Here is a 12,306-nt window from a genome sequence, read left to right as displayed (position 1 = left end):
ACTCAGCTCTTGCCTAGCTTTTACACTCAAGGTTGGTTGATATATTACTACTTGAGTTACACCTTCACTTGTAGCTTTTTCCTGATTAACTGGGCTAACTTTGAACTGCAATCCTCAGGTCTCAGCTTCCTGAGTAGCTAGGATTACAGATATGAGCCACTGGTGCTCGGGCTCCATTGAGGCTCTTAATACATATTGAGTGTGGAGTAGAGTATAACAGACACTCTTGATTTGTTGAAGGATGAGGGTTGGGAGTGGGAAGAGACTGATGGATAGTCTGTGATCATTGTTTGGAACAGTTCCCATGTCAAGAGTCTAGAATGGCCAGGTGCTAGTGGCTCACGCCTGTAATCCTAGCTACTCAGGAGGCTGAGATCTGAGGATCGAGGTTCAAAGCCAGCCCCAGCAGGAAAGTCCATGAGACTCTTATCTCCAATAAACCACCAGAAAACCAGAAGTGGCACTGTGGCTCAAGTGGTAGAGTGCTTGCCTTGAGCTGAAGAACTGAGGGACAGCACCCAAGCCCAGCGTTCAAGCCCCACGACCAACCAAAAAAAAAAAAAGTCTAGAATGCTAGGTGGACTGGAACTCAGTTTACAAAAGCATTCCTGACCAACGTATCTGTTCACCCCAGGCTGCTGAGACATAGCTCTGTGTGTGTGTGTGTGTGTGTGTGTGTATATGTGTGTGTGTGTGTGTGTGTGTGTGTGTGTGTGTGTGTGTGTGTGTGTGGTGTCTGAAGAGATCACAGAAGACTTGGCTCCTGGGGAGAATTAGTGGCATTGAAGGGACTCGGGGACAGGAAGGATGTTCTGGAGTAACAATGGGGAGCTGCCCAGGGGCAGGGAGATTATGTAATAGGCAGAGCCCAGCTGTGCCTACTGCTGCCACGCAAGGCCACAGCTGCCCTGTGGACCCAGCTCCTGGCTCCAAAGTCCTGTCCTGCCCTGGGCTGGGTCTTCTAACTGTTGGAAACCTTCTTTTTGTCTTACCACACACTCCATGCCAGGAGGCTTTGTGAGAGTTACTCATCATTCTGGCACACAGGAACAGATAATCTAGGTTTGGTACACCCCTGGATTTTAGTTCCTACCTGGGTTGAAATCTGGAAGAAACAGGATTACTGGGAGGGGGCTGCAGTGCCTGCCTCTCCCTGCAGACAGCTCTCTGGCTGGGATGAGGGCCTTCCCAAGCAGAACTTTAATGAGCACTCCTTGGATTTTGGACCACTTTGAATTCCCATTTTTCAGTTGTATGATCTTAGGTACCATCACTGCTCACCTCGGAGCCTTAGTTTCCTTCTCTGCCAATGGGGCCAAGACCTATCCCCACCCTCCCCACCCCCAGGGTTGATATGAGGATTAAATGATGCCACAGGTGTGAGGCACTGAGCCCAACTTGGCATGCAGCAGAGGCTCAGAAGAGCAGCTGTTAGCACCAAGCCCTCGTCTCTGCCCTCACGGGACTCCCCGTTTATTGGGAAGGGTAGAACTGTGTGTAAATAGTCCCTGCAGTAAGGCAAGTGGTACAGTAAAGCAACGCTGAGATCCAGTAGAGGCCACCATCACCACCGGACAAAGGGAGGGAAGAGGTCCCAGAGTGAGGCAAAACCAGGGCAGCCATTGTCTCTGGGCTGGACAGGCCAAGACTTTGAATCCTTCTGCCTTTGTTAGAAACTCTGTGGGAGTCAAATTAACCACCCCTATGTTACAGATTGGTAAATTGAGGTCTCTCATAATTGGTTAATTTGCAAAAGAGTTGCCCAGTCTGTCTTGCTATACTTTACTTATTCTTTATTTGTTTACTTGTTTTTTTGGTGTGGGTCTTAGGGCTTGAACTCTAGGCTTGGGCACTGTCCCTGCGCTCTTCAACTCAAGGCAAGCGCTCTACCTCTTGAGCCACAGTGTCACTTCCGGTTTTCTAGTGGTTTATTGGAGATCAGAGTCTTACAGACTTTTCTGCCTGAGCTGGCTTTGAACTGTGATCCTCAGATCTCAGCCTCCTGAGTAGCTAGGATTACAGGAGTGAGCCACCGGTGCCCGGCTTCTTCTTCTTCTTCTTTTTTTTTTTTTTTTAATTTATTGGAGATGAGGAGTTTCATGGACTTTCCTGCCTGGTCTGGCTTTGAACCTCGATCTTCAGATCTCAGTTTCCTGAGTAGCTAGGATTATAGATAGGTGTGAGTCACCAGCACCCAGCTGTCTTAGTTCTTTCAAGCTGAGGCAGTTCTTTCTGCTAGGCAGAAAGTAAGAAGGGGAGAAGGTTGGTCATGGGACTGTTCTGCCTAATTTGTGAGCAGTTACCAGAGGTCTTGGTACTATACCCTTACTGTGAAAGCAGAGTGGGTAGAGGGGACCCAACTAGAACTCCTGATCCTACCTTAGAAACAGCCAAGGAGGGGTGTCCCCGCTATACAACTTTCCCCAGGTTGGTAAGTTCTTTCTATTTTCCTTTCCAGAATGGACAGGCATCAGAAGAAGCTGGACTTCAGCCATCCAAGGTGAGGATCAAAGCCAGGTTCCTGGGCTAGTGATATGGAGGTACTGTTTGTATGACCTTGGTGGAGAAAGGCCTGTCCTTGCTCCACCTGGACACAGAGACCCTGGCCTCTCATCTCTGTGTACAGCTCAGCCTTCCTGCTCTGATTCTACCTAATCCTAGTGGCATCTGTGGGCATAGAACCCAATTGTTCCATTCTTCCCATTTCATGGGCTAGAGACCAGGGGTCAGGAGCAGGGTCCAGGCTGGAATTCTGGCTACTTGTCACCCACACCGGTACAGACACTTCCTAGATTTACTTACTCATGGGGTTTGGGTAGCTCTTAAGAGAGGCCTCCGCTAAGCTTCTTGGAGGATTGGGCATGACAAAGGCCTTAGAAGCATCTGGACCCATGAGCTGGACTGTTAGTGCTAGGGGAACCTGGCAGCTTCTGTAGTCTAACCAGGCCCAGTCCCTGGCAAGTGGCTCAGAGGATGAGGAAAAACCCCTCTCCCCTCTTTCTCTGCTTCCCCCAGGTCCTTCCTACAGCCTCTCAGAACATGTTGCTGGTTTTATGTGTTACTAAAGGCACCCAAGGCTAGGTGACAGTTGTATGTATGACCTTAGATGAATCCCCTGTTCTCTCTGGGCCTTGGCTTTCTCATCTCTGTTATTGGAAACTACTGGGCAGAAGCCAAGCGTGGGCAAACCTGGGTTCAAGTCCTGGCTCCATCTCCATCATTTGCCCAGAAGCTCTTCTCCTTTCTGAGTCTCAGCCCTTCTCTGTCAGTTGGGACAGGGGTGATGCGAAGGACAAATGAGATGGTAATTCCTTTGCACACGGTGGCTTCAGCACCAGCAGGGTGATTGCCTGTACTGTACATTGCTCGGCTCCACTTCCTGCCACCAGCCCCGCCTTCTCCGCTAGAGCCTGCCGAGCCCAGACTCACCACAGCTTGACCTTTGAGATGGAATCTGGGTGGGTCCTTCTGTTTACCTTGACTCAACTTCCTAAGATAAGGTAACTGAGCTGAGTGGGGTGGGACAAGGTAGGAAATAGAGCTTTCCAATCCCCTCTTCTGCTGGTTACCTTGGCAACAGAGCCATGGGTATGGGGTCAGTAAACCATGTAGCCTGGACCCCTTGGTTTATTCCTGTCCATGTCTGGAGACTCATTTCTCCATGTACATGCCCTTGGCTTCCTTCCTTCCTTCCTTCCCATCATGGGGCTTGAACTCTGGGCCTGGGCACTGTCCCTGAGCTCTTCAGCTCAAGGTGAGTACTTTACTACTTGTGCCACAACCCCACTTCTGGTTTTCTGGTGGTTAATTGGAGATAAGAGCCTCATAGATTTTCCTGCCATGACTGGCTTTGAACCATGATCCTCAGATCTCAGTCTCCTGAGTAGCTAAGATTACAGGTGTGAGCCACCAGTGCCTGGCACCCTTGGTTTTCTAGTAATAAAGTAAAGGGGTTGTGGGTCCTAGTAAAGAGCCAGGGGTTCAGATCTTTGGGCTGTGGTTTTGGAGGTTATAGAGGAGTTGCTAGCTTTTGAGGAGCTGGTGGTAAGTGTAACTTCTCACTGCCGGCCTCAGAGAAGCTTTCCAGTTCCTGGGAGAGGACAGGAACGTGCCCAGCCTGGGAACCTCCGCTCACTGCCCAGGTTATGGCTCTTGTCCTGGAGCAAAAAAATCCTTGGGTAGGAAGGGAGACAAGGCTGGAAATGGTAAGGCAGCAAGAATCTCTGCCACAAAGGAAGAAAGGGGAACTCTCACCTAGCACCATACCACAAGCTTTGCATTTAGTTCCCACTGTGCCCACATTCTTTCCTGAAGAGGAGGATCATGGCTACTATGACTTGAAGTTCCAGCCCCTGGCACCAACCAGCTCATTCATCTCTTGCACCAGACCAGTATCCCTCAGTTCTTACTTCTGGGCTTAATACACCAGGGGGCGCTCAGGATCTCATAGCTGTGTATTGGAATGAGCTAGCATTTTACCCTTCATTAGACGTTCAATGCACTTTGTTGTGAAACTGAGGGACCCTTACATGAAGTCAACATTCCCTAGCTATAGGGAACCCTCAGTCTTGGAGGGAAGGTGGAAATAGGAAAGCCATGTGGCAAGTGTTATGGCAAGAGAAGAACATAGTCCTGGGCATATAGAACCTCTGTTCTGGGCAGAGATATATACCAACTTCTAGGTGCCCACGTTTCTCTCAGTTGCATGATGAGATTAGCACATCCAAGTCCCAGCTGGTGGCATCTGAGCACCAGGCTAAGCATGGACCAGACAGATGGTCACTGCTGTGTGTGGCAGAAGAGTTGGGTAGCTGTTAGGCCCCTGACTATCCGCCCTGCAGGGCTAGCAGTTGGCTGGCATTTGGATGGTTGGATTTGGGTAGCAGGAAAAAGAGAAGGTAGCTTTTCAGGTGGAGAGGAGATGGGGTGGGGGGGGGCTGGGGAGGGCAGCATCCTGAGTTTAAAAGCTTTCCTCATTGTCTTATTTGCTTCTAACCTGGGGTAAGTAATTGTGTCTCCAAGGCTCAGACTCTTCCTATAAAAGAAGAGTAGAACTTACCTCTTAGAGCCACCTGGAAGACATATAAGATGTGTATACATTAAAAGTTTCCAACAAGGTTTATGGCACAGTATTGTTTAATGCTTGTTTATTTTGTCCATTTCAAGCAAAAAGGGGGCTCAGGGTTTTGGCAACTATAGCGTAGACAGCCAGTGCAGCGCAAGCGCTCCTGGGATGCCATCCACACCTGGGCATTCCTGGTATCTTCAGGCACACTGGAGCTTCACACAGCCTCCCTCCCTTCCTGGGAGTGGACTGGGCATCCTGGGCCCCCTCTTCCAGCTATCTCCGGAGCTGGACCCCTTTGAAGCGCCTTCAGGTCTATTTTGAGAGCAGAGCGTCTCCCCCCTCCCCTCCTCTCTTCCTGTTTATGAAACCCTGATCCCTCTCGGATCCCTCATGCTCCCCTGGCCCGAGCTCAGGCAGGATGTGACTGTGGACTTTGGGGAACCTCAGGTATTAGGAGAAACTTCCCTTGAATGGCAGAGCATACCCTTCCAGCACCTGGGACCTTTGCCTGTGCTTTGGCCTCTCAGCCTGTCCAGAGGAGACCCTGTGGCAGGGAGAAGGTCTGGATATAATGCCTCTTTGTCTCCATGGCACACTTTGCTCCTAAAAACAATCTTCTGTGGGTGGAGCATGTAGTTTGAACCTTCATTTTACTGAGAAGGAAACTAAGGTTCAGATAGGGAGACAGATTTGTCCAGAAGCATCCAGCTGGTGAAGACCAGGCACATAGGCCTCGAGTCCCTTGCTCACTGGCCCTTCTTTGTTTGGACTATGTTTTTCCTGTCTCTACCTGGTCAGTATGTATTCTCAGGACCCAGCTGACTGCCTCCTGCCCAGGTCTCTCTTGCTGGATAGTCTCTCCTTCTCCTTCTCTTTCTCCTTCTCCTTATTCTTCTTCTCCTTCTTCTTTTTTTTTTGTCAGTTGTGAGGCTTGAACTCAGGGCGCTGTCCCTCAGCTCTTCAGCTCAAGGCAAGTGCTCTACCACTTGAGCCACAGCGCCACTTCTGGTTTTCTGAGTGGTTTATTGGAGATAAGAGTCTCATGGCCTTTCCTGCTTGGGCTGGCTTTGAACTGCGATCCTCAGATCTCAGCCTCCTGAGTAGCTAGGATTACAGGCGTGAGCCACCGGCACCCAGCTGATAGTCATCACTTCTGGGCAGCCATAGCACCTTGATTACAGCGTCATTCTGTCCCAGAACAGTTGTGTTATCAAGTATTTACTTTCGGTGCTACCTGAAGTCAAATCCTGCTTTGGCTTGGCTATCCCAGGGGCAGGAGCTGTCAGGGATGTCCAGTGGAAAGGCATGACACTGGTGTCTAATGCGGGCAGAGAGGCCTTGCAGGGAGCCATGATGAACCAGATGAGTGTCGGCATGGAAAGCAGTCAGACTCCAGCTTTGCTCTTAGCACTCCCACTTGTTCCTTGTGGCCTCGGGCAAGTCACTTTGTCTCTGAGGCGAGTTTTCTCATCTCTGAAATGGGGATTGTCACATCTCCCCTTGGAGCTGAAACACAGGCTCCTCATCCCAGTGCCAAACACAGGCCTGGTGGACCGCAGTGCATCAGAGCCCAACCATGTGCACTAAATGCCCATTCAGCCCAAGGCATAGTTTTCATTATTGCTCCACGCCAGGCCTGACTCAGGAACTGTCAATCTGGCCTCACTGCTCAGAGGCATGCTGGGAGATGTACCTAGAGACAACCCTTGGGAAGGCCCACATACTGCCATCTAGGGAAGGGATGGCTGGTGTCTATTAGGGCCAAAGGCTGTCAGATGGGCTTGACCACAGCTGGAAGAGGGGAGCCCACAGTGGGGATTCTTAAGAGCGATGTTGTGGGGCCCTGGGCTTCTGTCCCAGCTGTGGGAGGAAGTAAATAAAGAGGAAGTATCTGTGGGGTGAACTGGGCAGGGACTCAGGGATGTGGGCTAGTAGCTGTCCTTCCCCCTCCTGCTACCAGAGCCTCAGGCCCCCACACCCTTCAGCGAAGGCAGTTCTGAGACTGTTTCCTTCCTCTTGTCACTTCTGGTAGCCTGCTAGCCACAGCCATTCTTCCCTTGCTTCTGAGGGACTAGGAGGTTGGGGAGAGAGCTGGCACTGGTGCTCACCCAGAGAGCTTTGGGCTCCTGGGGCAGCTGCCCCTGCCCAAGAAAGCCACAGGACCCTCAGTCTAAGGGAGACACCTTTCCCAGCCCCTGTAGGCCATGCTGCCGATAGCTGTCATAGGCCCTGCAAAGGACAGGACGTCCTTGTGTACACGGAGGCGTGTTATTTCTAAGGAAAAGGTTTCCGATGATCAGAGCACGTGTCAGTTCCTGTGGGTAAGGGGGTGGAGGGATGCGGCCACATGGAAGGGGGAAAAGGCCTGGCTCACCTCTCCCTTCAGCAGCCGTGCCTTCTCTTGGACCTTCTACCCTCTTGCCCACCCCAGGCACTGAGACTGGCTTCTTCAGGGAAGACATTGAGAGGGGGCAAGCCTGGATTTGATCCACTTGACTGCCATTCTTGGGAGCCCACAGCCATGGCAGGGATGCTGTCAGGAAAGGCATGGCTGAGCTCCACTTCATCATCATACAGCTTCTGTGTTCCTTAGAGACAGGGCAGGAGGGGAGGGGGTTGTTTGCTGTCCCTGGGTCATAGGCTTGGGTATCTGTAGTATCCCCTCTTCAGCAAGGCAGACTGCACCGTCTTCAGTCCCTCCCTGCTGAGGGGGAAGTGAGAAGGAGGGGGGCCAGGCACCAAGAAAGCTAAAAAAAAGCAGAAGTATGAGTAACGGGGCCCTCTGGCCACTAGCTTGAGCCCCACCATGCAGACCCCGGCAGAGTTCCCCAGAGTTGAGAGAGACCCAGTCTCCTGTCTCAGAAAGGTGAGCCAAAGAATGACCTGCCTCCAGCAGTGTCTGTCACAAGACTCTGGGCAAGTTATAGATGGGGGTAGGGGGTGGGGGGAAGGGTGGCTCTGTCCTCTGGGGTTTCTGGGTGGCTGCATCTGTCTCCAGGGAGTTTTCTGTCAGAGGCAGGCAAGACAAGCAGAGTTGCAGTTCTTGGGGTAGTCTGGGCAGGGATTGCTGTGTGGCTTTAAACTATCTCAGTCTCTCTGAGCCATCATTTCTGTCTGTCTAGAAAGTTACACATCAGCCAGGGATCTAATTTGCCTGCTTTTTGGTTATTTCATGGGGCTGCTAAACCTAATCCCCTATTGTCAGAGAGAGTCTCCTGAAGGCAGAGTTGTCTCTGAGGGTCAAGGTCTGGAGTGGGAAGTTCCATACTGGTCTTAGGGCTTAGGGAAAGGATGGCTTGGGTAGACAGGAAGGGAGGGGGCTTACCTGCCCACCCTTTCCTGGCACTATGAGTCTTAGCTCCAGCCAGGCAGGGTCCAGAGGAGGAACTTGGCTCAAGTTGTTTCATCCATTGGTTGGCTTTGGATGGTGCTATTCTCTGTGCCTCAGTTTTCTGTTCCCCAAAAGGGGTTAACAGGTTTTTTTTTTAATCATCAAAATGCTAGCAGAGATGGTACCCTTGAGCAGTACCGGAGCCCTAGACCCCGTTTAGGTAAAACCCAGGGAAACAGAAGACCTTAGCGATGGGTTGGCCACAAACACTGGAGTGCTGGGTGCTAACAGCCATGTTCCCTTGAGCCTCTCCACAGCCCTGGCTATACCAACAAGAATGCACAGATCTGCCCTTCACTCTTTTCCTGGCGATCTCTGTCCTGTCACCTGCCTGTGTCTGCTCTGGGCATTTGTCAGTCTGCGTAGACCTCACTTGCTCTGGTTGTGTTGCTGCCTACGTCTCTGTGTTATTGAGTTTCAGGTGCTGTCTCTATTTGATAAGTGCCTGTTGCCACTTATTGAGTACATGCCACATGTTAGGTATCCATTGGTACCTAATTGTCTTTGCCTTCTGTCTTTGCCTGTTGGGTTGGTATTTCCATCTGTTGCTACCTGATATGTTCATATCCCTTCTGTCTACATGTTGGTACAAGGGTCTTGTCTACCTCGGTTAGACCTGAGTTTCCATCTCTCTCTGCTGTTAAGTGAAGGTCTCCATCTATCTCTGCCTGTTGGGCATAAGTTCTTTTACTTCCCTTCTGTTGGAGGCATATATATTTGTATTTGTGTATGTATGTATATATATATATGTATGTATATATATATATATATATATATTATATATATATATACATATATATATATATATATATACTTACAAGTGATGTGTATCTCCCTCCTCCTGCCTGTTGGATGCTTATCTTTTTTTTTTTGGTCCGGTCGTGGGGCCTGAACTCTGGGCCTGGGCGCTGTCCCTCAGCTCTTCAGCTCAAGGCTAGCACTCTACCACTTGAGCCACAGCGCCACTTCCGGCTTTTTTTCTTTTTGCTTATGTGGTGCTGAGGAATTGAACCCAGGGCCTTGAGCATGCAAAGCAAGCGCTCTACCACTGAGCCACCTTCCCAGCCCCTGGATGCTTATCTTTTTATATCTCTACCTGTTGAATGCCTGCCTCTGCCTGTTGGTGTCCCCTTCTCTACCTATACGCACTAGGCACCTGTTTCTGCCTGCTGGGTACCAATCTACTCAGCAGCTGGGTCGGCCTGAGGTTTTCCCTCTGTAAGCCCACAGGAGGATGGGGGGAGGGCCAGAGGGTAGCCTCTTCAGGCACTGGGGAGGTGGGGTGGAGAGAAGGGAGCCGGCTGAGGGTGGAGGCCTGGAGCTAGGAAACCACAGGCCCTGAATGATTGGTTGCCCTGGGCCGGGCCCAGCCCCTGTGCCCTCACCCTGCACATCCGCCTTGGGCCTGGCCACCTCCGCAGCAGCCCTTGACACTGCCTGCTCCTGCCATGGTGCTGGCCCTGCTGGGCGGATGGAGCAGGATCCCAAGCCGCCCCGTCTGCGGCTCTGGGCCCTGCTCCCCTGGCTACCCAGGAAGCAGCGGCCCAGGATCGTTCAGTCCTCTCTGCCTGCCCCTGGCCCTGGTTCTGGCCCCCAGCGGGACTCGGTGAGTGTGCCCGGATGTCTGGTCCTAGTCTGGCATAGCCCTTGGAAACAGGTGCCTGAGTAGGCACTAGGGCTTAATCTGGCTTTGGACTCTCCTAGCCCATGTCTGGCCCTACGGGGTGGTTGGACCCTGCTCAGGCTTGCTTCCTGGGGAAATGAGGTAGTGACACCTCAGGGTATCAGGGCAAGACTGACAGATTGGGGAGGGGCAGAAAGCCCCTAGAACAGCTGGGACCTGACCAAGGGTTTCCAAGAGAAGTTTGGGCAGGTGAGGCATGGAGTTTCTGGCGTTAACACCCACCGAGCTCAGGCTGATACTTAGTGGGTTGAAGGGGGGTGTCTGGGTGACACTTAAGCTTCTGTGTACCTTAATTCTCTCCATATACCCAGAGTGAACTCCCCATCTCATCCTTACCAGCAACAAAGGCCAATTCTACCTCCCCATTGTGAGCTCAAATGTTACTTCCTATTGTAGCAAAACCAAAACAGCAGGGGGAGGGGAGTCCTACTGGCAAACCTCATAGGTCCCTGCACCTCAGCCAGAGTCTAGGGTCAGCTCTTCCTGGCCATGCTGGGCCATCCCTTGGGGCGTGACCAGGTCAGAGCCTGCAGGGTGACCAGAGCCGGGCCTTACCTGAACCAGCACCTTGGTGATTTGGCATTGCAGCCTTTGAAGCCCCATTGGGACCCATGAGTCTTAGAGCCGGCCCATCAGGAACATGGTCTGTTGGGTCTGCTAAGGTCTGGTGGTACAGCTTGGATGGGCACCATCCCCTGCTCTCTGAGCACGGCCCTGTGCCTACCACCAGCTCTGCTCCTCTGTCCAGGATGAGGGCGTCCTCAAGGAGATCTCCATCACGCACCATGTCAAGGCAGGCTCCGAGAAAGCAGATCCATCTCATTTCGAGCTCCTCAAGGTTCTGGGCCAAGGATCCTTTGGCAAAGTGAGTCATGAGTCCCGGCTGGGAGGATAGCACCAGTCATGTCCAAGGTGGGGGCTAGGTGTCTTGACCAGAGAGTCAGAGGGCAAAGGTGAGAAGTTCATCTTGGGGCTCAGGGAAGCCAGACTCAACAGAGACTATGGAAGATGAGAGCCAGTTGGCTCAGCCTCCTCCCAGCTCCTCCCTGGAGTTTTCTGCCTCTACTTTCTCAGGTCTTCCTGGTGCGGAAGGTCACCCGGCCTGACAATGGGCATCTCTATGCCATGAAGGTACTGAAGAAGGCAACATTGAAAGGTGAGTCTGGGCACTTTCCTGGACAGAACCTACTCTGGGCCCGGGGTTAAGGGAGAAGCCCAGGTCTCACAGGTCTTAGGGCTGATCAAAGAAGTGGCTCTATCTTCAGGAGCACCTAGTATGGAGGTGGAAAACAGACCTATACCCAATCTCCCCCCTCCCCTTCCTCGTTCTCAAAGAGGCTGGCCATGACTGGCTGAAGGTGAATATTTGTTTTTGTTTTTTTTTAATTTTATTTTATTTGTGAACATGCTGTACAGAGGAGTTACAATTACATGGGCAGGATAATGCGTACATTTCTTACCAAGCATTGCAGCCTCCTCCTTTGTTTACCCTTCACATCCCTTCCCAGCCTCCCCCATCCCCCCATGAAGGTGAATATTTGGAATGAGGTAGTGGGGAGAATGCAGTGTACTTCGGCAAAATGATTCAAGCCAGTAATCCTAGCTACTTGGGAGGCAGAGATTGGAAGATAATGGTTCAAGGCTAGACTGGGCATAAATGATTCAAGACTATCTCAATCAATGGCTGGGCATCTGTCATCCCAAGCACCTGGCTGGGCATTTCAGTGACAAAAACACAAAATAGGATTGCAGTTCAGGCCAATCCATACATAAAGTGAGACCCTATCTTGAAAGTAGCCGGCACAAAAAGGAACTGACTGGCTCATGTGGTAGAGCACCTGTTTAGCAAGCATGAGGCCCTGAGTTCAAACCCTAGTACTGCAAAAAAAAAACAACAAACCAAACCAAACTGGTATCTGGTCAGCAGAGTTGTTTTATAATACTAGAAGAATCTGAGGGAAGCAGGGTGCTGGTGGCTTACACTTGCAATCCTAGATACTCAGGAGGCTGAGATCTGAGGATCTCAGTTCAAAGCCAGTCTGGGCAAGAAAGTCCATTAGGGGGTTGGGAAGGTGGCTCAGTGGTAGAGTGCTTGCCTTGCATGCATGAGGCCCTGGGTTCGATTCCTCAGCACCACATAAGCAAAAAGAAAAAAGCTGGAAG

The 12,306-nt window shown here is 51.4% G+C and overlaps 1 protein-coding gene across 1 annotated transcript in view; it reads left to right on the top strand.

Annotated features, from left to right (window-relative positions):
* The first annotated feature begins 9,847 nt into the window (after positions 1-9,847).
* Rps6ka1 (ribosomal protein S6 kinase, 90kDa, polypeptide 1) overlaps positions 9,848-12,306 on the top strand; it is a 26,683-nt gene continuing 24,224 nt past the window's right edge. The window contains exons 1-3 of the mRNA XM_013032302.1: positions 9,848-10,065; positions 10,892-11,008; positions 11,218-11,299. Coding sequence (XP_012887756.1) covers positions 9,931-10,065; positions 10,892-11,008; positions 11,218-11,299 — 334 coding nt within the window. The 5' untranslated portion in view covers positions 9,848-9,930. The remainder of the gene's footprint in view (positions 10,066-10,891; positions 11,009-11,217; positions 11,300-12,306) is intronic.

This window comes from Dipodomys ordii, unplaced genomic scaffold, assembly GCF_000151885.1.
Source record: "Dipodomys ordii isolate 6190 unplaced genomic scaffold, Dord_2.0 Scaffold6, whole genome shotgun sequence".
Lineage (NCBI taxonomy): Eukaryota > Metazoa > Chordata > Mammalia > Rodentia > Heteromyidae > Dipodomys > Dipodomys ordii.
The sequence above is the reverse complement of the archived record's forward strand: the minus strand, read 5'-3'. Positions and strand labels throughout refer to the sequence as shown.